The 24,767-nt window shown below is 43.8% G+C and overlaps 1 protein-coding gene across 2 annotated transcripts in view; it reads left to right on the top strand.

The window, feature by feature from the left end:
- Nucleotides 1-24,686, top strand: part of GARNL3 (GTPase activating Rap/RanGAP domain like 3) — a 175,006-nt gene extending 150,320 nt beyond the window's left edge. The window contains exons 24-30 of one of the 2 annotated variants that reach the window (XM_038745515.1): nt 1,396-1,462; nt 1,803-1,910; nt 5,260-5,378; nt 6,245-6,380; nt 13,898-14,107; nt 14,484-14,601; nt 24,237-24,686. In XM_038745515.1, coding sequence (XP_038601443.1) covers nt 1,396-1,462; nt 1,803-1,910; nt 5,260-5,378; nt 6,245-6,380; nt 13,898-14,107; nt 14,484-14,601; nt 24,237-24,408 — 930 coding nt within the window. In that variant the 3' untranslated portion in view covers nt 24,409-24,686. The remainder of the gene's footprint in view (nt 1-1,395; nt 1,463-1,802; nt 1,911-5,259; nt 5,379-6,244; nt 6,381-13,897; nt 14,108-14,483; nt 14,602-24,236) is intronic. The other variant, XM_038745516.1, reaches the window with a different exon arrangement.
- Nucleotides 24,687-24,767: the final 81 nt, after the last annotated feature.

Below are 24,767 nucleotides of genomic sequence, written 5' to 3'. Positions count from 1 at the left end.
AGACAGATGTCTTAGAAGCACCCTCTTATGTGGGAACCAGCTTACTGCAGCCATGTAGACACTTCCACAACCAAGTTGTGGATGTTAAGCTGGCCAGAGCTTTATCCCAGTAACCAAAGCAAGGTAGCTAATCATCCGAGGCATCCAAACAAGTGTAATACTTGAGCCCTGGCCAAGCCAAGTCATGGTATCCAGGCATCACAACCCTCTCCAGTTATATAGCATTTTCCAACTGAGGATTGCCGAACACCTTCAACAGATGTCATTCTGCCTTCTTCCTTGTGAAGTACTAATCAGTCAGTCAGTAAGAGGTAATCCCTGCCTACAAAGATTTTACAATCTCCTGGGAGAGGCAGACGTAAAAGCGTTTACAAATAGGAGGAAGAAATGCTCAGAGTTCAGCCTAGAGAACAATATATACAAAAGCACAACAAAAGTGCTGAGGTGATGGTAAAGAGGAAGTCACCTGGGAAGAAGAAAATTTAGTCAGAGAAAGCCTCCTGGAGGAAGTGGGAATGGGAGAAAATGAACGCTCTCCCCGTGAATCGTGACACAACCAAGAGACTAGAAGCTTTAGCTTCCAACTCCAGCTCTGAGCTCTGTCCCACTGCCCTATTTTTTATGGTATTTGTTAAGTACTTAATAGTAATAATAGTAGTGATGGTATTTGTTAAGCACATACTATGTGCCAGGCACTGTACAGAGCACTGGGGTGGGTACAAGCAAATCAAGTTGGACACACTCCCTGTCCCATGTGGGGCTCACAGTCTCCGTCCCCATTTTACAGATGAGGTAATTGCAGCACAAAAAAATTAAGTGATTTGTCCAAGGTCACAGAGCAGGCAAGTGGTTCATTCATTCATTTGTATTTATTGAGCACTTACTATGTGCAGTGCACTGTACTAAGCGCTTGGGAAGTACAAGTTGGCAACATAGAGAGACGGTCCCTACCCAACAGTGGGCTCAGTCCAGATCCTTCTGACTCTCAAGCCCGTGCTGTGTCCTCTAGGCCATGGTACTTCCCTATCTTCAGGACCAGTTGATGGAAGAGCAAAGTCCTCTGGCTTTCTGGTATCCTAATCGTTTATTGAAATCAAGTTCTCCTGCTCCTAATTTGTCTATGTTTTTCTAAATGCAGTAGATGGTTTGTATTTTAATTTATAAAACGAGTTCTAATATTAAGGGAAATATTTCTGTTGTCCATTGTTGTATCAGACATCAGTTAGAATGGTAGCACCTCAGTAAAGTAGGCGTAAAAAAACATTTCTAACCACTAGAATTTTGAGATGAGACGATGACCTGAGAAAAAAATTGGAGTGTCTCACTGATGCAGATTTTCTTTATAATAGTATCAGTATCCAGTCTGCCCACTACCCTTGCCCATTATCATTGCAGGTTAATTTTGTTGCAGCTATTGATGTGTATGAAGATGGAGAAGCTGGCCTACTGTTATGTTACAACTGTAAGTGTGTGGAATGTTTTTTTTAACCTTGCATTACTGAAAGATTTCGAATGTCAAGGGCTAATTATAATTTGACTTACCCATGCACTTGCTCATCTTAACGGCATCATTTCTATGCACAGATGTGATAATTGTGTGACTAGGCCCATGAACAGTTTGGAATGTTTCTCCTGAAATGTCTTCTAAATGGTATTTCCAACTCTAGTGTCTTTGTGTTACTTGTACTAATTTATCTAAGATATTGCCAGAAATGGGGCCCAGGAGGTTACTCGTTTAGTAAAAGTTCGCTGCTCTTCAAATGTCTTTCAGTTATGAAACCAGCATTTTGCTTTTATTGCAGATATTTGCTACTATAAAAAGGTCTGCCCTTTTAATGGTGGCTCTCCTTTGGTCCAACCCTCAGCATCAGATTTCCACTTTAGCTGGAACCAGGTTCCTTATGCTATTGGTAAGAAAACCCTTTTTTATGGTAACCGTAGTCGGATTGATTGACTTTCATATCCTGTTTAAAGCAAACTCACTGGATTGGTGTTAATATATTGCTGAAAAGGAGGAAGGTAGGATGGGTTGTGAAATCTCTTTTTAGGAAATCAATCTGCTTTCACATTTAGCTTCCAGTCTATTTTCGTAAAAATTTATCCAGTGTAGTTGCCATTACATTTGAGTATCAAAACATCCTTTGACATTTTAAAGACTATTTAAAGCTGACATTTCAAGTGCGGGGCCCATGGGCTGCATGTGACCTCCTGAGAGGTTCTGTGCATCCCGCAAGCCAGCTAGCCTCAGCAACAAAAGAGAATGAAAAAGATGCAATGTGTCCCTCCCTCCCCTATCTCTGCTGACTGCCTGTTTCCTTCTCCTGCTTTGGGTTGAAGGGGTAGCTGCTGCTGCTGTTTATGGAGTTTCCAGGGATTCCTGGGGTCGCTCGGCAGGCAGGCATTCCCCTCTCTCCCTTTCTCACCCAGCCGCACACTGCCAGACCCACCTCAGAAAATGTAGAGATAGCAAACAGCAGCAATCCGTCCATCTTGAAGCAAGGAAATGGTCTGCTTGCAGGGGCAGGGGAGGGACATTCTCACTCCTGCTGCTGCTGTTCTCTAAGATACAAACGATGTGTGTGCGTGTGTGTGTGTGTCTGTGTGTGCGCATCTCTTTTTGTGTGTGTCTTTCATCTCTTTCTCACTCTCTTGTTCTCACTCTACCTTTCCTGCCGTCTTCTCCTCTTTATTCTTGGACTGCAGTCTCTAACTGCATTACTAGATTGCCAACAGTTTTACATGTAAGTGATTTGTAATTTGCAGTTTGTGCAGATCTCATATAACTGCATACCCGCATATGTAGCCCAGTCCACAGGAATGCATTTGCTATCCCTGTCTTATAGTTTTTTAACCATTACAATGGGAGAGCCAGATCATTTTTATTCTTTGCTGTTCTTAGAAGGGAGTAGGGGACCGATTTTTGAATCTACAAATTTGTAAATTCCAAGTATTTTGGTCTTCAGCTCAGGACAGCATTGGTCGGAAAGTATCTTGAGTTAATTTTCAGGGACATTTTTCAAGGTGGCGTAAAATTATTTCTTATGAATTTGGATTAATGGGCTGCACACTAGCTACACATCTGGGGAAATTCTAGGATGGAAGAATATGAATCTTGGCCTATTGGAAAGTTAAGTGATTTTCTCAGAATGGAACATATATCTTATTTTAGGAGGCTGGAAGATGAACATTTAGTACTAAATAACTGCAGACATCTTCAAGCAGTCAGTGGTATTTATTCAGCACTTATTGTGTGCAAAACACTATATTGAGCACTTGGGAGGTAGGTAGAAACAATCCCTGCCTTCAAAGATCTTGCAATCTAGTGAGGTAGACAGACATTAAAATAAATTACAAGCAAGGGAAGCAACAAATTATAAGGTTGTGTAAGTAGTGCTATGGGAGTGAGGATGGGGTTGTGGGGGTTGTACCAAAGTGCTTGCGAGTATGGACTTAAGTGCACAGGTTACACGAAAGGGAGGGAAATAAGGTGAGGAGGTGAGAGGTTAGTTAAGGAAGGTTTTCTGGAGAAGATCTGATTTTAATAGGGTTTTGAAGGTTGGGAGAGTGATGGTTTTCCAGATATGAAGATGAAGGGAATTTCAAGAAGGAAGAAGGGCTAGAGCAAAGTGTCAATGGCTTGAGAGATGAAATTGAGACACAGTAAGTAGGTTGATTTTAGAGGAGTGAATTGTGCTGGCTCAGTGGTAGTGGGAAAGGAGTAAGGTTAGAAATGGGGGGGGAAATCAATCAATCAATCAATCGTATTTTTTGAGTGCTTACTGTGTGCAGAGCACTGTACTAAGCGCTTGGGAAGTACAAGTTGGCAACATTAGAGACAGTCCCTACCCAACAGTGGGCTCACAGTCTAAAAGGCGGGGGGGGGGGGGGGGGGGGGGGGGGGGGGGGGGTGGGATAAAAGATTTATCAAGTGCCATATTGATGATTATAAGGTTTCTGCTTGATTTATTGTATATATTTTATGGAATTTATTGAGGGCTTATTGTGTGCAGAGCACTGTACTGAGACCTTGGGAGAGTACAGTGCAACAGTGTTGGTAGACACGTTTCCTGCCCACAGTCTAGACGGGGAGCTAGACATTAAAATAAAGTATGGATTTGTACCTAAGTGCTGTGGGACTGAGAGTGGGGTAAATATCCAGTGCTTACTTAATGGGTACAGATCCAAGTGCTTGATGAGAAGATGGGTGGGCAACCATTGGAGGTTTTTGAGGAGTGGGGAAATTGTGAGTAAAAAGATATTTTTAGAAAAATGAGCCAGAAACTAGGGTGAAGTATAAATTGGGCAGGGAAGGGAGAGGCTGGAGGCAAGGAGGTCTGTTGAAACAGAATATGACAGGTGCTTGGGTCAGCTGTTGATTTTCAACAAAAGCTATAGACATCATTTTATTAGACATTAATCCAAGAACAATATCATCCATGTACAAGTACAGGAATGTATGTCATTTCACCAGCAAGAACAATTAATTCAACCCCTTCAGCGGGAGGTGGGCCGGGGGGAGAAATTAGAAATCTAAGTCAGAAGGTGTCCCAGTCCAATTCTAAACCCAGTAACTTAATTTTACCTCCCTAAACACCCTTGATCAGAAGAAGGCAATGGTAAAGCACTTCTGTATTTTTACCAAGAAAACTCTATGGCTACACATGCCAGAACGAGGTGAAGGGGAGGGCGTTTTGGAAAAAATGGGTCCGGGGAGTCACTGTGAATTGGAAATTATTCGACAGCAATTGACCGACCGACATACCCTTGAAGTTTCAATCATCAATCTGATTCTTCGTTTTGTCTTAACTGAGGTTATTTAATATTGTTTACAAATATTCTCGGTTCTGCCAGAATATGTATTTTCACTATGCCACTTGGCTAGATCGCCAAGACAGAATTAGGGACAGGTCTTCCAACGTGGTATGTATCTGAATACAGCATGATGCAAAGTTGGAAAAAAAAACCAGATGTGTACGGCATCCATGTGGTGCATAGTACAAGATAAATTTTCCTCAGTGTGAGTTTTGGCAAGAAAGGAACCCCCACACTGTAGAAGAACTAGGTGAATTAAACAGTAGCAGCAGCAGTGAGTCACCTCAAAGAGGGTGGCATTTGTGATGGGTGAGGTCATGGATATATTTGGTCTTACATATAGGAAATTTGGGCCAAGTAAAATGGAAGTGCTGTGAAAGTGTCATGATTCTTGTCCTGCCCAACATGGACAGTGTGCCTTGACCTCGTGTTCTTTGTGCCTTGCAGTTTGTGCTTTCCCATACATTCTGGCCTTCACCACTGACTCCATTGAGATTCGATTGGTGGTGAATGGAAACCTGGTCCACACAGCTGTGGTGCCCCAACTTCAACTTGTGGCCTCAAGGGTAAGAATCACCCAAAAGTGATTTTTAAATCACTTAAGTCACTTAATTTAAGTCACTTAAATTAAGTGACTTAATTTATTCTCTTCGTAGAATCCCAAGCATTGTGAATTGGTATGTTTAAGTTGTATGTATGTTTCATTAAAAATAAAATGCACATATTTGCTGTTTTAAGCCAGCCTGGAAGGGCAACTTAAAGTACTATATAAGGTCAACATATATGCAAAAATTAACAAAGAAAGAAAAGGTGAGGCAATATTGTATCATGAGTCATATATGGATAATAGAACTTAGGAAAGTAGGACTTCCATATCTGACTCAGTGTTGACAACCCTGAGCAAATCTCCTAATTTTTTAAATTTCTCCTCAATGGAATAAGAATAATAGGTTATAGTGTCAGAAGAGCGTCCTGACATAGTGTTATTGGGTGTTTTAATGCTCTGTTGGAGAAATTCTCCGTATCCTGCTCTTCATTATTTGGCATAGCCTGGACTATCCTTTTCTTCATTTCTGTTTCTCTTCAAGTTGAATTATTCCATATAGTACCTGATTTAGACATTTTTTCCTGCATTTGCAATCTGAAATTATGTGAGATTCAGAATTCTTTTCCAAAAGATCCCTCATGTTCATCAAAGAAGGGCAAGACTTGGAAGGGGTCTAAGATAACTGAAGAGAAATATTGAACGTGCCAAGAGCAACAAGTGACTTGGTTTTTAAATGTTAATGGGGAAGGTGGAGATTTCTGAAACAAATTTTTGGGGTTCACATGTTGATATAAGCAACTGTCAACATCTAATTGGTGTTTTCCAGTGGTTTACTCAACAGCCAAGAGCCTGGGTGTGTGTATAAGTGTGCTTTTTCCTTTGCAGTCCGACATATACTTTAAAGCTACAGCAGCAGTTGACAATTCATCCAGGGAGAGCTCCAGGGAGGCCAGTGCCCACAATTCTCCTCAGACCCCCACAGGCCACGAAATGCCGATGCTTCCATTTTCCCTGGGGGAAGGTAAAGTACTGTTTTCTATCTGCGGTAACCTTGCTACCATTTACTTGAGGTGACTACCTGGTAATGCTTCTTGTATCACACTCACCCAGGTTCTAACCAGCCAGATCCTCCAGGTCTAAGGGAATTCTGTTTATCAGCAATTCCTTCTCCCTAGCATTGTAACTGGTCAAGATCAATCAATGGTATTTATTGAATGCTTTTTATGTGCAGAAAGCACTGTACTAAGCGCTTGGGAGAGTACAACAGAGACACTTCACAGGATGCCATCTCCTTCGGAAACCCGCCCCCTTTCCCAACCAGAAGGTCCAAACACCACCCTAGCTCTTTCCCCAACTTTCTCCCTTTTCTTTCAATCAATCAATCAATCATTGAGTGTTGACTGTGTGCAGAATACTGTACTAAGGTCTTGGGAGAGTAAAAATAATAATAATAGTGATGGCATTTATTAAGCGCTTACTATGTGCAAAGCACTGTTCTAAGCGCTGGGGAGGTTACAAGGTGATCAGGTTATCCCACGGGGGGCTCACAGTCTTAATCACCATTTTACAGATGAGGTAACTGAGGCACAGAGAAGTGAAGTGACTTTCCCAGAGTCACACAGCTGATAGTTGGCGGAGCCGGGATTTGAACCCCTGACCTCTGACACCAAAGCCCTTGCTCTCTCCACTGAGCCACGCTACTTCGGTGGACATGTTCCCTGCCCACAAGGAGCTTACAGTCTAGAGGGGGAAACAGATAGTAAAATAAATTACAGATATGTACATAGTGCTGTGGGGCTGAGAGTGAGGTGAACAAATCCAAGGGCAAGGGCGATGCAGAAGGAGGAGGGAATAGGGGAAGTGAGGACTTAGTTGGGGAAGGCCTCTTGGAGGAGATATGATTTTAATAAACCTCTGAAGGTGGGGAGAGTGATGTCTTTTGAATATGAAGGGAGGGAGAGTTCCGGGTCAAAGGTGGTCAGATATGGGCGATGGTCAGCAGCGAGGTAATAATAATAATAATAATAATAATAATTGGCATTTATTAAGCACTTACTATGTGCAAAGCACTGTTCTAAGCGCTGGAGAGGAGGTAGATGAAATCGAGGTACACTGAGTAAGTAGATTGGCATTAGTGGAGAATAGTAAGTGTGCTGGGTTGTAGAAGGAAATCAGCAAGGTAAAATAGGAGGGGCCAAGGTGATTGGGTGCTTTAAAGCCAATGGTCAGGAGTGTCTGTTTGACCTTGAGGTAGATGGGCAACCACTGAAGGTTCTTGAGAAGTTGAGAAACATGGACTGAATTTTTTTAGAAAAACTATCCGGGCAGCAGAGTGAAGTATGGACTGTAGCAGCGATAGACAGTTGGCAGGGAGGTCAGCAAGGAGGCTGATGCAGTAGCAGCATGCAGTTGAGAAGCAGCGTGTCTCAGGGCAAAGAGCACGGGCTTTGGAGTCAGAGGTCATGGGTTCAAATCCTGGCTTCGCCAATTGTCAGCTGTGTGACTTTGGGCAAGTCACTTAACTTCTCTGTGCCTCAGTTACCTCATTTGTAAAATGGGGATTAAGACTGTGAGCCCCCCGAGGGACATCCTGATCACCTTGTAACCTCCCCAGCGCTTAGAACAGTGCTTTGCACATAGTAAGCACTTAATAAATGCCATTATTATTATTATTATTAATCTAGGCAGGTTAGGATAAATGCTTGCATCCACATGGTAGCAGTTTGGGTGGAGAGGAAAGAATGGATTTTAGCGATGTTGTGAAGGTAGAACTGACAAGAGTTGGTGGCAGATTGAATATGTGGGTTGAAAAGCAATCAATCAATGGTATTGAGTGCTTACTATGTGCAGAGCACTGTACTAAGGGCTTGGGAGAGTACAATATGAAGCAGCATGGACTAGTGGCAAGAGCACGGGCTTGGGAGTCAGAGGACATGGGTTCTAATCCTGACTCTGGTACTCGTCTGCTGTGTGATGGGCACGTCGCTTCATTTCTCTGTGACTCAGTTACCTCATCTGTAAAATGGGGATTAAGGCTGTGATCCGCACATGGGACACCCTGATTACCTTGTATCCACCCTAGTGCTTATAACAGTGCTTGGCACCTAGTAAGCACTTAATAAATACCATCATTATTATTATTACAATATAACAGAATTAGCAGACATGTTCCCTGCCCGTAACGAGAGATGAGTTGAAGGTAATGCCAAGATTATGGGCTTGTGAGACAGAGGATGGTGGTGCTGTATACAGTGATGGAAAGTCAGGAAGAGGACAGGGCTTGGGTGGGAAGATGAATTCTGTTTTGGATATGTTAAGTTGGTGATTTTGATGGGACATTTAAGTACTTTCCAAGTGCTTAGTACAGTGCTCTGCACACGATAAGCACTCAATAAATACGATTGAATGAATGAATGAGATATCCTAAAGGCAGGAGGAAATACTAGACTGCAGAGAAGGAGAAAGATCAGAAATATTTATGAAAACAGTCATACCCCTTCAGATGTACAGAGGTGCATCTCTCCCACCTCTCCTACCCTTATTTACCCTTTGGTTTCCCTCCCTTTTTAAAACCTCACTCCTGTTTTTCCCTCCTTCCCAAATATCCTTCTGTTCCCCTTGAGGCGCCTCACTCCCTGCCTTTTCCAGCCCTTTCCAAGCAGTACTCACAGTATTGCTGCTACAGTGATGGGAAGAAAGAGGGGGAAATTGAGGTTTTCTTCATTTGTTGGCCCCAATCCTAATGGCAATCATAAAACTGCTAAACTGAACTGGATTTCAAAATTCCTTCTCTTCAACTGTGGACATAAACATAAAAAGAAAAAAAGTTCCCTTGTGGAAGTGAAGTTTAGAGGCAACCATTGTACACTATTGTCACCCGTTGTCCAGGGAGATGGGTTCGTTCAGTAATCGGCACGCCATGAGAGAGAGGTGGGGACGGAAAGCCTGAGTTTTATATAAAATTTATTCTGCAAGGTGAATTGAATTATGTAATTGTTTAGGTGCAATGGCTTGAACTTCCCTTTTGGGAAAAATGTAATCAATTAGTAATATTAGAGCTTCCCTAATGGGAGGAACACACATATACATTACTCGCGCGTAGCAGAACCCCCAGGTCCCACTCAGGCGGAATTCCCTTTCAGTTTGTTTGCACTCATGTGCACTTCCCACTCGGGAGGAATCCACTTGAGTTACACACCCATGGGGGAAGCCCTTAGCTCCCACCCATGAGGATTTTCCATTTGGGAGGAATCCATTTTAATTATTCTATGAATATTGTAGCAATTTGCTTGGGTCATACGTTTGGTTTTAAAAGCTCAAGGAAATTGCATAACAAGTTGATGAAAGCATAAAATCATGCACTGACTCCCAAAGCTGAAAGATACCTCCAAGCAAGTGAATGACTGAACCATCCAGCGTGGACAAAGGTTGGAATTTTTTTCAAATTGAGCAAAGGGAGATTCACCAATCTCTCCCTGTTGACCATTTCAAAATATTTTTCACCTTGATAGCCAATAAATTATTTGTCATGTCTAACTCCCAATTTATCTTTCTTAAGTCTGTTTTCTCTTGTCTCAGCCTTCTCTTCCTGACCCCCAGTTCCTTTAGATTTTCCTTCAAAGACCTAATCAATTTTGTCACTCTTTTCTGGACCTCTCTATATCATTTTTAAAGTGTGGAAACTGTCCTAATAATTGTAGTTCCTGTATTAAGCACCAACTATTTGCCAAGTACTGTATTAATGGCTAGGTTAGACAAGTGATAGATCAGACATAGGGAGGAAGAGGTTTTAATTCCCATTTTATAAATCAATCAATCAATCATATGTATTGAGTGCTTACAGTGTGCAGAGCATGGAACTAAATGCTTGGGAGAGTACAGAATTGGTAGGTTCCTTGTCCATGATGAGCTTACAGTCTAGAGATGAGGAAACTGAGGCACAAAGAAGTTAAATGACTTACCCGAGGTCACAAAGCAGGCAGGTGGCAGAGCTGAGATTAGAACCCAGGTCCTCTGCCTCCCCCTCCCCCCCACTCCGACAGAGGGGAGCACCCCTCAAGGCTCAGTTATAGGTCCCCTTCTACTCTCCATCTACGCCCCACTCCCTTGGAGAACTCATTTGCTCCCATGACTTTAACTACCATCTGAATGCGGACAATACCCAAACCTACATCTCCAGCCCTTTTCTGCAATCTCACATTTCATTCTGCCTTCAGGACATCCCTACCTGGATGTCCTGCTGACACCTCAAACATAACACATCCAAAACTCACTCCCCCTGTTCTCCTCTTGTCTTTCCCATCACTGTAGACAATACCACTATCCTCCCTATCTCACAAGCCTGTAACCCTGGTGTTGTCCTCAGTCAATCATATTTATTGAGCATTTACTGCATGCAGAGCACTGTACTAAGCGCTTGGGCTAGTACAATATAACAATAATGATGATGGCATTTATTAAGCACTTACTATGTGGAAAGCACTGTTCAAAGTGCTGGGGAGGTTACAAGGTGATCAGGTTGTCCCACGTGGGACTCACGGTCTTAATCCCCATTTTACAGATGAGGCAACTGAGGCAAAGAGAAGTGAAGGGACTTGCCCAGAGTCACATAGCTGACAAGTGGTGGAGCCGGGATTTGAACCCCTGACCTCTGACTCTGAAGCCCGGGCTTTTTCCACTGAGCCACGTGCACCCTGAGCACTATTGATTCAACTCTCTAATTCAACCCACATATTCAGTCTGTCACCAAATCCTAAATCTGACCCTATTGGTTCTGTCTTCACAGCATTGCTAAAATCCTCCCTTTCCTCTCCATCCAAACTGCTACCATGCTGATCCAAGCACTTATCCTATTCGGCCTTGACTACTGCATCTGCCTCTTTGCTGACCTCCCTGCCTCCTGACTCTTCCCACTCCAGGCCATACTTCACTGTGCTGCACAGATCACTTTTCTAAAAAAAATTCTGTCCATGTCTCCGCACTCCTCAAAAACCTCCAGTGGTTTCCCATCTACCTCTACATCAAACAGAAACTTCTCACCAGTGACTTTAAACCACTCCATCAGCTTGCCCCATCCTACCTCACCTCACTGATCTACTACAGCCCAGCCTGCACACGCCGCTCCTGTAGCGTCAGTTTGTTCATTGCTCCCCGATTTTGTTTACCTCACTGCCAACCCCTTTCACACATACTCTCCCTCCCTTCTCTATATGCCAGACCACCACTCTCTCCATCTTCACAGCATTATTAAGGTCACATCTCCTTGAAGAAGCCTTCCCTGATTAAGCCCTTTTTTCCCTGCTCCTTCTCCCTTCTGTATCATCTATGCACTTGGATCTGTGACCTTTGGACATTTAATATTCACCCCCCCCCCAAATCCCATAGGACTTGTGTACATATCTTTAAATTATATATTATGAATCACTTATTCATATTAATGTCTGCCCCCCCTCTATACTGTAAATTTGTGGGCAGGGAATATGTCTGCCAACTTGGTTGTATCGAACTCTCACAAGTACCTGATAGAGAGCTCTGCACACAATAAGCGTTCAGTAAATACCATTGATGATGATGACAGGCCTGTGTTCTTTCCACTAGGTCAGCCTGCTTCTTATTGTTATGTGCACATCTCCCCACTCCTCAGAAAATCTCTGTTGGTTGCCCATCCATCTCCACATGAAACAGAAATTCCTTACCATCGGCTCTAAGGCAATCAATCAGCTCTCCCCCTCCTACCTTGCTTTGCTAATTTCCTACTGCATTCCAGCCCACAGTTTGGTCCTCTCACTGTGTCTCAGTCTCATCGCTTTCATCACTGACCACTTGCCCACATCCTCCCTCTGGCCTGAAACTCCCTCCCCCTCCATATCTCACCGACCACCACCCTCTCCATCTTCAAAGCCCTACTAAATTCATATCTCCAAAAAAATGATCTGACTTACCTCTCTTTTGCCCAACCTATTAGCCCTCCCTTCTGCATCACCTATGCACTAGAGCCCGTACTCCATAAGCAGTTTGACACTCATCCAACTCCAGCCCCACAACACTTCTATACCTAGAGATCATGTCTTCCAAATCAACTGTATTGTACTCTCGCAAGCCCTCAGTACAGTGCTCTGCACAGAGTAAGTGCTCAGTAGATACTATAGATTGACCTAACTAGAGTAGTACTTTAATTTGCAAGAGTGGTTCAGTTTCTTTTTTAATATTGAGTTTAATACTGAATTCCTCCCGTAGGGTTAGAAGGTTTAGTGATCCAAAGGCTAGGACTCTGGAAGAGCAAGAATCCTGCCCTTGAGGGAAGAAATGGCACAGAGCTACCCCGTCATCTGAAGGACTTGGAGAGGATCAGATTGGATCCTGGGGACACCCAGAGAGAAGTAGGGAAAGGACCAGAGGAGCGTATACACGGGGAAGCCTCCAGGAAAGCAAGAAGGATCCTGGGAGGGCAGGAGAAGCGTTAGAGATAGAGAAAAGTGGTTTGGATTGGAATTCGGTTCATTTATTACCTGGAAAATGCACTAAATAATAATAATGGTATTTGTTAAGTGCTTACTCTGTGCCAGACACTGTACTAAACTCTGGGGTAGATACAAGATAATTGAGTTGGACAAAGTCCCTGTCCCCCATAGGGCTCCCAGTCTCAATCCCCATTTTACAGATAAGAAAACTGAGGCACAGTTCATTCATTCGTTCAGTCGTATTTAGTAATCTTATTTAGAAGTTAAGTAGCTTGCCCAAGATCACGTAGCAGCTAGGTGGCGGATCCGGGATTAGGACCCAGGTCCTTCTGACTCCCGGGCTCTTATTCTATCCACTAGGCCATGCTGCTTCTATATTTGCAAAAGTTATTGAGCTCTCTGATCTTGACATCTCCTGTAGTGTGGGCTGGAGGAGAATCCCTGGGTTCCAGGGAGAGGCAGGGACCTGAGAGACTAAGAGAAAGGGAGTCCTTTCTGGAAAGCCAAGCCTGGGAAGCGGGTGGTAGACTAGTCCCCGAATGAGCCCTTTGCCTTTGTTGAGCTGCCTGGGGTTGAGACAAGGGGTGGTTGCAGGGATTTGGATCTTGTTGGGCAGAGATTCCCCCAAATCCTTTCTGTTTGGGGAAGGGGAGAACTGGAGGGCTTTAGAACCCCACAGAAGCTAATGGGGTTCGGGGAGCTTCTAAAGTAACTCTGTGGATGTTTCAGCTTGGATTTAGGGCTGAGAACCCCTTGGAAAAGCCACAGCCTAAAAATGAGATTTTATACTTATTTTGCAGTTTCTCTTGTTTGTATTCAGATAGATGTGGTTTAGAATTACAAAGAACCAGTAATATTCATTTGTGGAAAAAATTAACTTGGGAAATCAGGTTATGCAGAAATAGCTATCAATCATAACTGCTCTCCCAGCCTTTCCAGATTGAGGATAAATACGTCAAGGAGAATTCTTTCTTCTTTAGCTTTTCCCAAGAGTCTGTGTTCACCTGAAAAGAAATTTTGCAAGAGATTTAAATTATGGGGGGAAAAAATCTGATTATTTTTTCTTATTGTATTTCAGGTGAGATTCAGTTTAAAAATCTGTACAAGATACCTCTCAGAAACCTTGTTGGCAGAAGCATTGAACGACCGCTAAAATCACCCTTAGTCCCCAAGGTCATCACCACCCCAACGTCAGTCGGTATTTCAGCCATTCCCGTTACTCACTCTTTGTCTCTTTCCCGAATGGAAATTAAAGAAATAGCAAGCAGGACACGTAAAGAACTTCTAGGTAAAATTTAATGTAACTTTGATGTTTACGGATTTATGTGTGATTTTTGGACAGTTTCCATCCTACAAAAAAAAAAAAGAGGAAAAAGGGTGATTTCCACCAGACAGAAACTTGGCTAGTCCTAAAAGTAATGTTTTGTGGTGGAAGAGGGGGAGGAAACCTTTGATAATTTGATCCACCTGCCGAGTAGTACCCAAGTGGGCCATCTGAAAGCCCAGGAGCAGTTGTTATTGTACAGCACAAATACTAGTCAAAGAAAATGACCATCGTTTGTTACGTAGTTATGTCCTTAGGAACATAATATAGAATACTAGAGCTGTAAAGTTTTGAGTATAGTAATACTTTATTTCAAAAGACAATTTCCTCTCTCATGCAGGCCTCTCTGACGAAGCAGGGCCTAAGTCAGAACTGGTCCAGAAACAAAAGAAGACCCCTCGAAAACGACCTGGTGGAGACCCCAAGCGGGGAGCAATTCGATCCACTAGCAGTGACAGGTAACATGGGAAGGCCAGAGGAACTTGCGCCTAATGTTTAAGGAGGAATCTGTGAGGCTGTCTGTGTTTCCCAAGGGGAAGGACTACAAACTGGAAAGTAGGCCAGCCCTGGCTGCCTCTCCCCACTACATCCAGCTCCTTGCCTAGCAGGAGAAAGAGATGGCAAGGAGCCTTTCCCTGGGACCATGTTAAATGGCCACTAGTTGTACAAGGATTAGTGCCTCTTGGAAGCGCTATATTTCCCAAAATAACCCCAGTTACTTGCCTATCACCTGCACAGTACATGATTCGACCCTCCCCTGACCATTGTTCAGTAATTACTGTATCTGTATATGTATAGTTTATGTTCTTTAAAGGCAGGTAAAACACCTACTCCTTCAAATCAAACCCAATCAGCTCAGTCATCTGTGGACTCTTTAGAATACTCTCCCCACTTCAAAGCCTTATTAAAAGGCACATCTCCTCCAAGAGGCCTTCTCTGACTAAGCCCTTCTCCTCTTCTCCCACTCCCTTCGACATCACCCTGACTTACTTCCTTTGTTCACCACCTCCCCGCAGCCCCACAGCAGTTTTGTACATATCTGTAATTGATGTATTTCTATTAATGTCTGTCTCCCCCTCTAGACTGTAAGCTGATAATGGGCAGGGAATGGGCCTGTTTTTTTGTAATATTGTAACAATAATAACAATAATGATGGCATTTGTTAAGTGCTTACTATGTGCATAGCACTGTTCTAAGCTCTGGGGGTGATAGAAGGTGATCAATTTGTCCCATGTGGGGCTCACAGTCTTAATCCCCATTTTACAGATGAGGTAACTGAGGCTCAGAGAAGTTAATGACTTGCCCAAGGTCACACAGCAGACATGTGGCAGAGCCGGGATTTGAACCCATGACCTCTGACTCCAAAGCCCGTGCTCTTTCCATTGAGCCACACTGCTTCACTCTCTTCACTTTTCACTCTTGTACTCTCCCAGGTGCTTAGTACAGTGCTCTGCACACAGTAAACACTCAATAAAGTGATTGACTAAAATATGTGTCAACCAACAAAGCTGTAGGTTCAACAGCTTCAATATTAAGGGATTTTGGGATGAATCTGGGCAGTTGCCCCAAGTTCATGCTCTAGGGAGCCCTTCACCTCCTAGAAAGCAGCAGGCCTGTTTGATGCAGGACCAATCATTCATTGGTTCCAAGGACTCGGTCCAAGGTGGTGCCACAGATAAGATGTACTGCCCCTAAACTGATCAATCAGTCATATTTATTGAATGCTTACTGTATGCAGGGCACTGTAATAAGTGCTTGGGAGAGTACAGCACACCAATATACCAGACACATTCCCTGCCTATAAGGAGCTTACAGTCTAGAGGGGGAGGCAGACATTAATATAAATAAATTACAGATATGTACAAAAGTACTATAAGGCCAGGGAGCGTGGGTGGTAAATAAAGGGAGGAAGTCAGTGTGACACAGAAAGGAGTAGGAAAAGGGCTTAGTCAGGGAAGGCCTCTTGGAGGAGATGTGCCTTCATTGAGGCTTTGAAGGTGGGGAGAGTAACTGTCTGTCAGATATAAAAAGGAAGGGTGTTCCAGACCAGAGGCAGGATGTTAAGTGAGAGGCTGGCGGTGAGATAAGTGAGATCGAGGTACAGTGAATAAGTTGGCATTAGAAGAGCAAAGTGTGTGGGCTGGGTGGTTGTAGGAGAGTAGCGAGGTAAGATAGGAGGAGGCAAGGTGACTGAGTGCTTTAAAAGCCAATGGTAAAGAGTTTCTGTTTCTTGTGGAGGTGGTTAGGCAACCGCTGGAGGTTCTTGAGGAGTGGGGAAACCTTGGCTGAACATTTTTGTAGAAAAATGATCCAAGTGACAGAGTGAAGTGTGGACTGGAGTGGGGAGAGACAGGAGGCAGGGAGTTCAGCAAGGAGGCTGATACAGTAATCATGGAGCGATAGGATAAGTACTTGGATTAACATGGTAGCAGTTTGGATGGAGGGGCTAGGACGGATTTTAGCGATGTTGTGAAGGTGGGACTGACAGGATTTAGTGATGGATTGACTGTGGGTTGAATGAGAGAGAGGAATCAAGGATAATGCCAAGGTTATGGGCTTGTGAGATAGGAAGGATGGTGATGCTGTCTACAGTGATACGAAAGTCAGGGGAAGGACAGGGTTTGGGTGAAAAGATAGGGAGTTCTGTTTTTGACATGTTAAGTTTGAGGTGATGGCAGGACATCGAAATAAAGATGTCTTGAAGGCAGGAGGAAATGCGAGACTGCAGAGAGGGAACGAGATCAGGGCTGGATATGTAGATTTGGGAATCAACCGCATAGAGGTGGTAGTTGAAGCCATATGAGTAAATGAGTTCAATATAGGAGTGGGTGTAGATGAAGAATAGAAGGAGACCCAGAACTGAACCTTGAGGGGCCCCCACAGTTTGAAGGTGGGAAGCAAAGAGGAGCCCACAAAAGAGACTGAGAATGAGTGGACAGTAAGATAGGAGGAGAATCAGAAGAGGACAGTGTCGGTGAAGCCGAGGTTGGATGTTTCCAGGGGAAGGGGGTGGTCAGCAGTGTTGAAGGCAGCTGAGAGATGGAGGAGGATTACATTGGAGTAGAGGCCATTGGATTTGGGAAGGAAATGATTTGTGACCTTTGAGAGGGTGGTTTCTGTGGAGTGAAAGGTACAGATTAGAGAGGGTCAGGGAGGGAATTAGAGGAGAGGAACTTGAGACAGTGGGTGTAGATAACTCGCTCAAGAAGTCTGGAGAAGAATAGTAGGAGGGAGAAGGGGCGATAGCTAGAAGGAGCCTTGGGGTCAAGAGAGGGTTTTTTTAGAATGGGGAGACATGAGTAGTTTGAAAGAAGGAGGGAAGAAGCTATTGGAGAGCGAACAGTCAAAGATGATGGTCAGGGAGGGAAGAAGAAAGGGGGTAAGTGTTTTGATAAGGTGGGGTGGATTTTGAGAGAAGGCAGGAGGTCTCCACTTTCTGGGAAGTGTTGGAAAGTTGAAGAAGGAGCAGGAAGAGAGAGGGACTGGAGAAAAGCTGGGAGATTTTAGGGAGATTCATTCATTCATTCAATCGTATTTATTGAGCACTTACTGTGTGCAGAGCACTGTACTTACTAAGGGCTTGGGAAGTACAAGTCAGCAACATATAAAGACGGGCCCTACCCAACAACGGGCTCACAGTCTAGAAGGGGGAGACAGACAGCAAAACAAAACATGTAGACAGGTGTCAAAGTCGTCAGAACAAATAGAATTAAAGCTATATGATAGAATTAAAGCTATATGAGAGTTTCAATTTTCTCAGTGAAGTAGATAGTCACGTCATTAGGGGTGAGGGATGGAGGAGGCAGAGGGACGGGGGTTTGAGGAGGGAGTTAAATGCCTGAAACAACTAGCAAGGGCAATGGGCATAGGTGTCATTAAGATGGAGAAATAACTGTGCTGAGCAGAGGAGAGGGCAGAGATAAGGCTCACAAGGATGAACTTGAGGTGAATGAGGTTGACCTTTTATCTACATTTCCTCCAGCAGCATTCTCTGGCTCGTGCACAGAAGCAAATGAAGTGGACTGTGGAGGTGATCCGGGGCTGTGGGTTAGTGATATGAGATCAACAAAGGGATAGGAGAGTGAGTGTGTTGAATTCAGTAGAGAGCATGGTGTGACAATTTGGTAGTTTGGGTATGGAGGTTCAAAGGGGTGTGATGACTTGAGAAAATTGGATGGGGTCAAAGATTGAAGGTCTTTGGGGAAACAGGGCAGATTTGCAGGGAGGAGTTGTGTGGGAGAAAGGCAGGTGAGGAGGTTGTGGTCCAATACAGGGATTTCATTCATTCATTCATTCATTCAATCGTATTTATTGAGCGCTTGCTGTGTGCAGAGCACTGTACTAAGCGCTTGGGAAGTACAAGTTGGCAACATATAGAGACGGTCCCTACTCAACAGTGGGCTCACAGTCTAGAAGAGTTGGTGAGCATAGAGATTGTACAGTGACTAGAGATGACAAGATCAAGTGTTTGTCGAAGTTGGTGAGTGGTGGAGCAGGAGGTCGGTGGAGTTGAGGAGTGATAGAAAGCAGATAGTGGAAGAGTCGTTGGGAACGTCTGTGTGGATATTTAAGTCCCCAAGGATCAACGTAGAGATGGAGAAAGAATGAATGTGAGAAAGGGATCAAAATGATTCAAAAAGTTGGAGGTGGGGTCTGAAGAGTGGTAGGTGACCGTGACTGGTATCTAGAGTGGGTGGTACAGGTGGATGATACGGACTTCAAAGGAAGGGAAAGAGAGGGATTGGGGAGGTGGAATGGTACGAAAGTGGCACTGGGGAGCAAGAAGTAACCTAACTCCTCCCCCTTTCCCAGTGAGATCATTGGCTGTACCTCTAGCCCCATATTCTCCCTAAGGATGGCCTTGCAAAGTTTGACTGAATTGGATGATGCAGTTCAGTTCTATCTCTAGATTTTGCCCCTAGAGAAGGATTGGGAAATTACTACTCAGCACAGTGAATTTTGCTGTTCTGGGGGAATCTCAGAAGTGATCCACACAACTCTTCCTTTTCAAGCTAGCCCTGCCCACCCATGATGGATAAACTCATATCTAAACTCAGTTCTCCCCAGGGTGCTAATGGCTTTTGATTTTCTTCTCTGTCTAAACTGTCCCTGCTTAATCATTAATCTCCTCACCTATATCTTCCAACTACCACTTCAGTACTTAAATCCCTACAGCCCCTAACATTTATGTATATATCTCATGTTCTATTGCCCCATCATCTGAAATTTAATCAATTAATGGTATTTTTTGAGCACTTACTGTGTGCAGAGCACTGTACTAAGCACTTGGGAGAGTACAATACATTGGTAGACACGGTCTCTGCCCTCAAGGAGTTTACAATCTAGCAGATTAATGTATTATGGTGTCTCTCTCTTCCCCATTAAGACAACACTCTGGGCAGGGAATGTGTCTGTTATATTGTACTCTCCCAAGTGCTTAGTACAGTGCTCTGCACACAGTAAGCACTCAATAAATACAATTGACTGACTTTGAGGGCAGGGATCATATCTACTAATTCTAACTGCTTCAAGTTACTACTGCTACTACTATTGGTTACTACTAATTCTGTTGCTTCAAGAGAAGCAGCGTGGCTCAGTGGAAAGAGCATGGGCTTGGGAGTCAGAGGTGGTGGGTTCTAATCCTGGCTCCGCCACTTAGCTGTGTGACTTTGGGCAAGTCACTTGACTTCTCTGGGCCTCAGTTACCTCATCTGGAAAATGGGGATTAACACTGGGAGCCCCATGTGGGACAACCTGATTACCTTGTATTCCCCTCAGCGCTTAGAACGGTGCTTGGCACATAGTAAGCCCTTAACAAATGCCATCATTATTATTATTATTATTACTATTATTATTATTAACTGAACCCTCCCAAGTGCTTAATTCAGTGATCTGCATACAGTAGGTGCTCAGTAAATATTATTAAAAGACTGATTGAAATTCCCCCCGTGTCCCCAGTCCCTACATGCCCTTCCTCTGTTTTTTTTCCAGCGCTCCAATGTTATTGAGTCCCTCTCCTGTCTTTGTCACTGTCACTTTCACTGGCCACTTCCTCAGCTTGCAATCAATCAATCAATCAATCGTATTTATTGAGCACTTACTATGTGCAGAGCACTGTACTAAGTGCTTGGGAAGTACAAGTTGGCAACATATAGAGACAGTCCCTACCCAACACTGGGCACACAGTCTAAAAGGGGGAGACAGAGAACAAAACCAAACATACTAACAAAATAAAATAAATAGAATAGATATGTACAAGTAAAATAAATAAATAAATAGAGTAATAAATATGTGCAAACATATATATATATATATATATACATACTTCCGGTGCTTACTTTCTGAGGCTGCAAAGTCAGAGGGCTGGGGAAAGTTGACACTGCAGCCTCAGAAGTAGTATGGGAGAAGAGCAGACTGGAGGTGCTGCCAAAGGAGCAGATGGGGAGAGTTGGCAAAGAAGAGCCTTGGATCTTGTCTTAACCAACCTCACACCTGCTCTCCCCACGTAGCACTCATTCATTCATTCATTCATTTGACCCCAGCCCCCTGTGTTTATTGCCCTGGAAGACACATTTTGCTAGTCAAGGAAGCGGGAGAACAGTGGCAGCAAGAGCAGCAAGGTCTCCAGTGAGAATTGGCAGCCTTGGAACTGTAGAAAAAATAACTCAATTATAGAAGATATGCAGACTAGAAGGAGTGGGCATGGGAGGAATAGGGGGATGGGGGAAAGTTCAGTGTATGAGGAGGGAGGCAGGGAAGCTGAAAACTGTGAGAACCTTAGGAGAAATAGCATAGCCTGGTGGAAAGAGCATGGGCTAGGAGTCAGAGGACCTGGTTTTTAATCCTGGCTCTGCCACTTGTCTTCTGTGTGATCTTGGGCAAGTAACTTAGCTTCTTTGTGCCTCAGTTCCCTCATTTGTAAAATGGGTATTTAAAATTGTGAGCCCCATGTGGGACATGGACTGCGTCCAACCTGATGTTCTTGTACCTACCCCAGTGTGTAGTACAGTGCTTGGCATGTAATAAGTGTATAAATCTGGAAGGGCTGGGCTAGAAGGGAGGGACCAGGATTACTTCCCAGATAAATTTGCAAAAGCTGAGATTCCAGCAACAGTCACTTGGAAAGGAAGTGAGTTTGCCTGGGCAGACATAGAACTGATGGGAGATCTCCATAAATACCATTCAGTCCTAAACCATGAGCATAAAGAAACAGCAGAAGGAAAGTTAAAACTGGAGCTGGAAATTGCAGAGAGGCTGGGCTGGGAATCTAAAAAGACCAAAATCACATGGAACTTATGAACCACTTGTAGCACTTATATATTTATTTATATCCGCCCACAGAACTTGTGTTCAGTCAATTTATTTACTCTGATTATCCCATTTGTAAATTTTGTTTATGTCTGTCTCCCCCATTAGAAGGTAAGCCCTTTGTGGGCTGGGAATATGTGTTATGTGTCTGTTGTACTTTCCCAAGTGCTTAGTAGAGTGTAATAATAATAATAATAATAATAATAATAATAATAATAATAAGTATGGTATTTGTTAAACACTTACTATGTGCCAGGTACTGTACTAAGCACTGAGGTGGGTACAAGCAAATCAAGTTGGACACAGTCCCTGCCCCATGTAGGGCTCACAGTCTCAATCCCAATTTGACAGATGAGGGAACTGAGGCACAGAGAAGTGAAGTGACTTGCCCAAGGTCACACAGCAGACAAGTGGTAGAGCCAGGATTAGAACCCATACACTTCTGACTCACAGGCCTGTACTCTATCCACTACTCCATGCTGCTTCAGTAGATTCATTCATTCAATCATATTTGAGCGCTTACTGTATGCAGAACACTGTAATAAGCGCTTGGGAAGTACAAGTTGGCAACATATAGAGACGGTCTCTACCCAACAACAGGCTCACAGTCTAGAAGGGGGAGATAGACAACAAAACAAAACATGTGGACAGGTGTCAAGTCATCAGAATAAATAGAAGTAAAGCTAGATTCACATCATTAACAAAATAAAAAGAATAGTAAATATGTACAAGTAAAATGTAGTAATAAATCTGTACAAACATATAAACAGGTGCTGTGGGGCGGGGAAGGAGGTAGGGCGGGGGGGATGCAGAGGGGGAGGAGGGAGAGGAAGGAGGGGGCTCAGTCTGGGAAGGCTTCCTGGAGGAGGTGAGCTCTCAGTAGGGCTTTGAAGAGACGAAAAGAGCAAGCTTGGCAGATGTGCGGAGGGAGGGCATTCCAGGACAGGGGGAGGACGTGGGCTGGGGGTTGACAGCGGGACAGGCGAGAATGAGGCACAGTGAGGAGGTTAGCGCCAGAGGAGTGGAGGGTGCGGGCTGGGCTGTAGAAGGAAAGAAGGAAGGTGAGGTAGGAGGGGGCGAGGTGATGGATGGACAGCCTTGAAGCCGAGGGTGAGGAGTTTTTGCCTGATGTGTAGGTTGACTGGTAGCTACTGGAGATTTTGGAGGTGGGGAGTAACATGCCCAGAGCATTTCTGCACAGAGATGATCTGGGCAGCAGCATGAAGTATAGACTGAAGTGGGGAGAGACAGGAGGATGGGAGATCAGAGAGAAGGCTGATGCAGTAATCCAGTCGGGATAGAATGAGAGATTGAACCAGCAGGGTAGCGGTTTGGATGGAGAGGAAAGAGCAGATCTTGGCGATGTTGAGAGGTGACACCGGCAGGTTTTGGTGACAGATTGGATGTGAGGGGTGAACGAGAGAACAGTCAAGGATGACACCAAGGTTGCGGGCTTGGTAGATGCTCAGTAAATGTCTTTACTGCCACTCCTACCACCACCACCACCACTACTACTACTGCTTTACTGGCTTTCTTCTCCAGATAACAATAATAAAAATATGTAGTACAATACTCTGCACACAGTAAGCACTGAATAAATTTAAGGACAGGCAGTGGGCAATTTGCTTCTGCCAGCATCCCCCCAGTGGCATAGTAATAATAACAATAATGATGGTACTTGTTAAGTGCTTACTATGTGCCAAGCACTGTTCCAAGGACTGGGATAGATACAAGGTAATCGGGTTGGACACAGTCCTCCTCCCACATGGGACTCATAGTCTTAATCCCCATTTTACAGATGAGGTAACTGAGGCACAGCGAAGATAAGTGACTTGCCCAAGGTCACACAGCAGACAAGTGGCAGAGCTGGGATTAGAACCCATGACCTGTGGCTTCCAAGCCCATGTACTTGCCACTAGGTCATGTTCCAACTACGGCTGCCTGATAAAGCTCCACTCTGTCCCCATATACCTGGGACAGTACTCCATGACCTTGCTTCCAGCTCCCTCTCTCCTTCATGTTGGAAGCAGTTGATTAGCCATTTATTAATTATTCTGGGTGATAGAAGAAACACTTGGTGAATTCTGCATAACCTGTGCCCTAAATTTCCAGGGTTTCCAAAGCATTCCCAGCATTCCCAGTTTATCAATTATCAATCAAGTTGTTTTCCAGCCACCATGGATAATTGGAAGATGACGCTATTAGGTTTTCGATTACAGTCTCTTCTCTCACTACCAACCTTCCCATCATCACCTACAGTGTTTTTCACATAGTAAGTGCTTAACAAATACCATCATTATTATTGTTATTATATTGAATCCGTTGAATGACACAGCTGAAACTTGGCTTTCAGTCAGGTGTACTGATATCTAAATGCTGGAAATATTTTCCATTCTGGCTCTTTTATGTCTCATTATTGCCCCCTTATTTAAAAAAAATCAGCAGAAATAACATGTCTCATATGCTTCTCAGGGAGAACCTGGGGGATATTAATGCTTCTGAAGAGACAGAACCCCAAGGCTCTCTTTGGTCACTTCCCAAAGGAGTCACTGCAGCTACTTAGAGGGGAGATATGTTTTATTACACCAGCCCTGTAATCACTTTTGTAACAAACAATTCTGATGCAGATTTAACCCTAAGACTCTCAGGGGTTGGTTATAGATGAACCCTGAAGTAGGGGTCTGTTCTAGAACTAAGAGACGTTGGTCTAACTGAGGCAGTTGACAGGCTCCTTGACCAGGTTATTTCTTCCGCCCGCCCAACGGGGGTTTTCTCTTCCTCACAGGATCATATCAGGCTCTTTTGAAAAACCTCCTTCTGAAAGTAATTCTGATGGACGCCACCTTTCAACAAGCTCCGACCCTGATACTTCCGCGAACAGAGAGGAAAGTCCACCATCCTGCAGTCCATTTCAACTCACCACTTCCTTTGATGAAGACATTGTGGACTTGAAGTAAAAGACAGTCTTAAGATGCTGTTGGCCATCTTGTTTTTCTTACACTGCTTTGTACTTTGTAGGAAAGTTCTGACACCACTTCTGGTCAGAAAATGGCAAAAAGGAGTTTGGACCAACTAGTTCTGGCACATTTGGCCAGTTTGGATAATATTTCTTAATATTTTGTGCCATCTTGATTTATATGTTCTCAGTTGAAGAACCATCGGTCCCTCATAATAAAGGTGGTAGATTTAATTGAGATTTTTTAAGTTGAAACTTTTAAGAAAATAAATGTGTATATATGCTATTTACTTTAGACCTTTTATTTTTGAGATTCTTAGATGAAAAGTAGTAATTATTTTCATTATAGAATGTGAATTA

Source organism: Tachyglossus aculeatus, chromosome 4 (assembly GCF_015852505.1).
Source record: "Tachyglossus aculeatus isolate mTacAcu1 chromosome 4, mTacAcu1.pri, whole genome shotgun sequence".
NCBI classification, from domain to species: domain Eukaryota; kingdom Metazoa; phylum Chordata; class Mammalia; order Monotremata; family Tachyglossidae; genus Tachyglossus; species Tachyglossus aculeatus.
The sequence above is the reverse complement of the archived record's forward strand: the minus strand, read 5'-3'. Positions and strand labels throughout refer to the sequence as shown.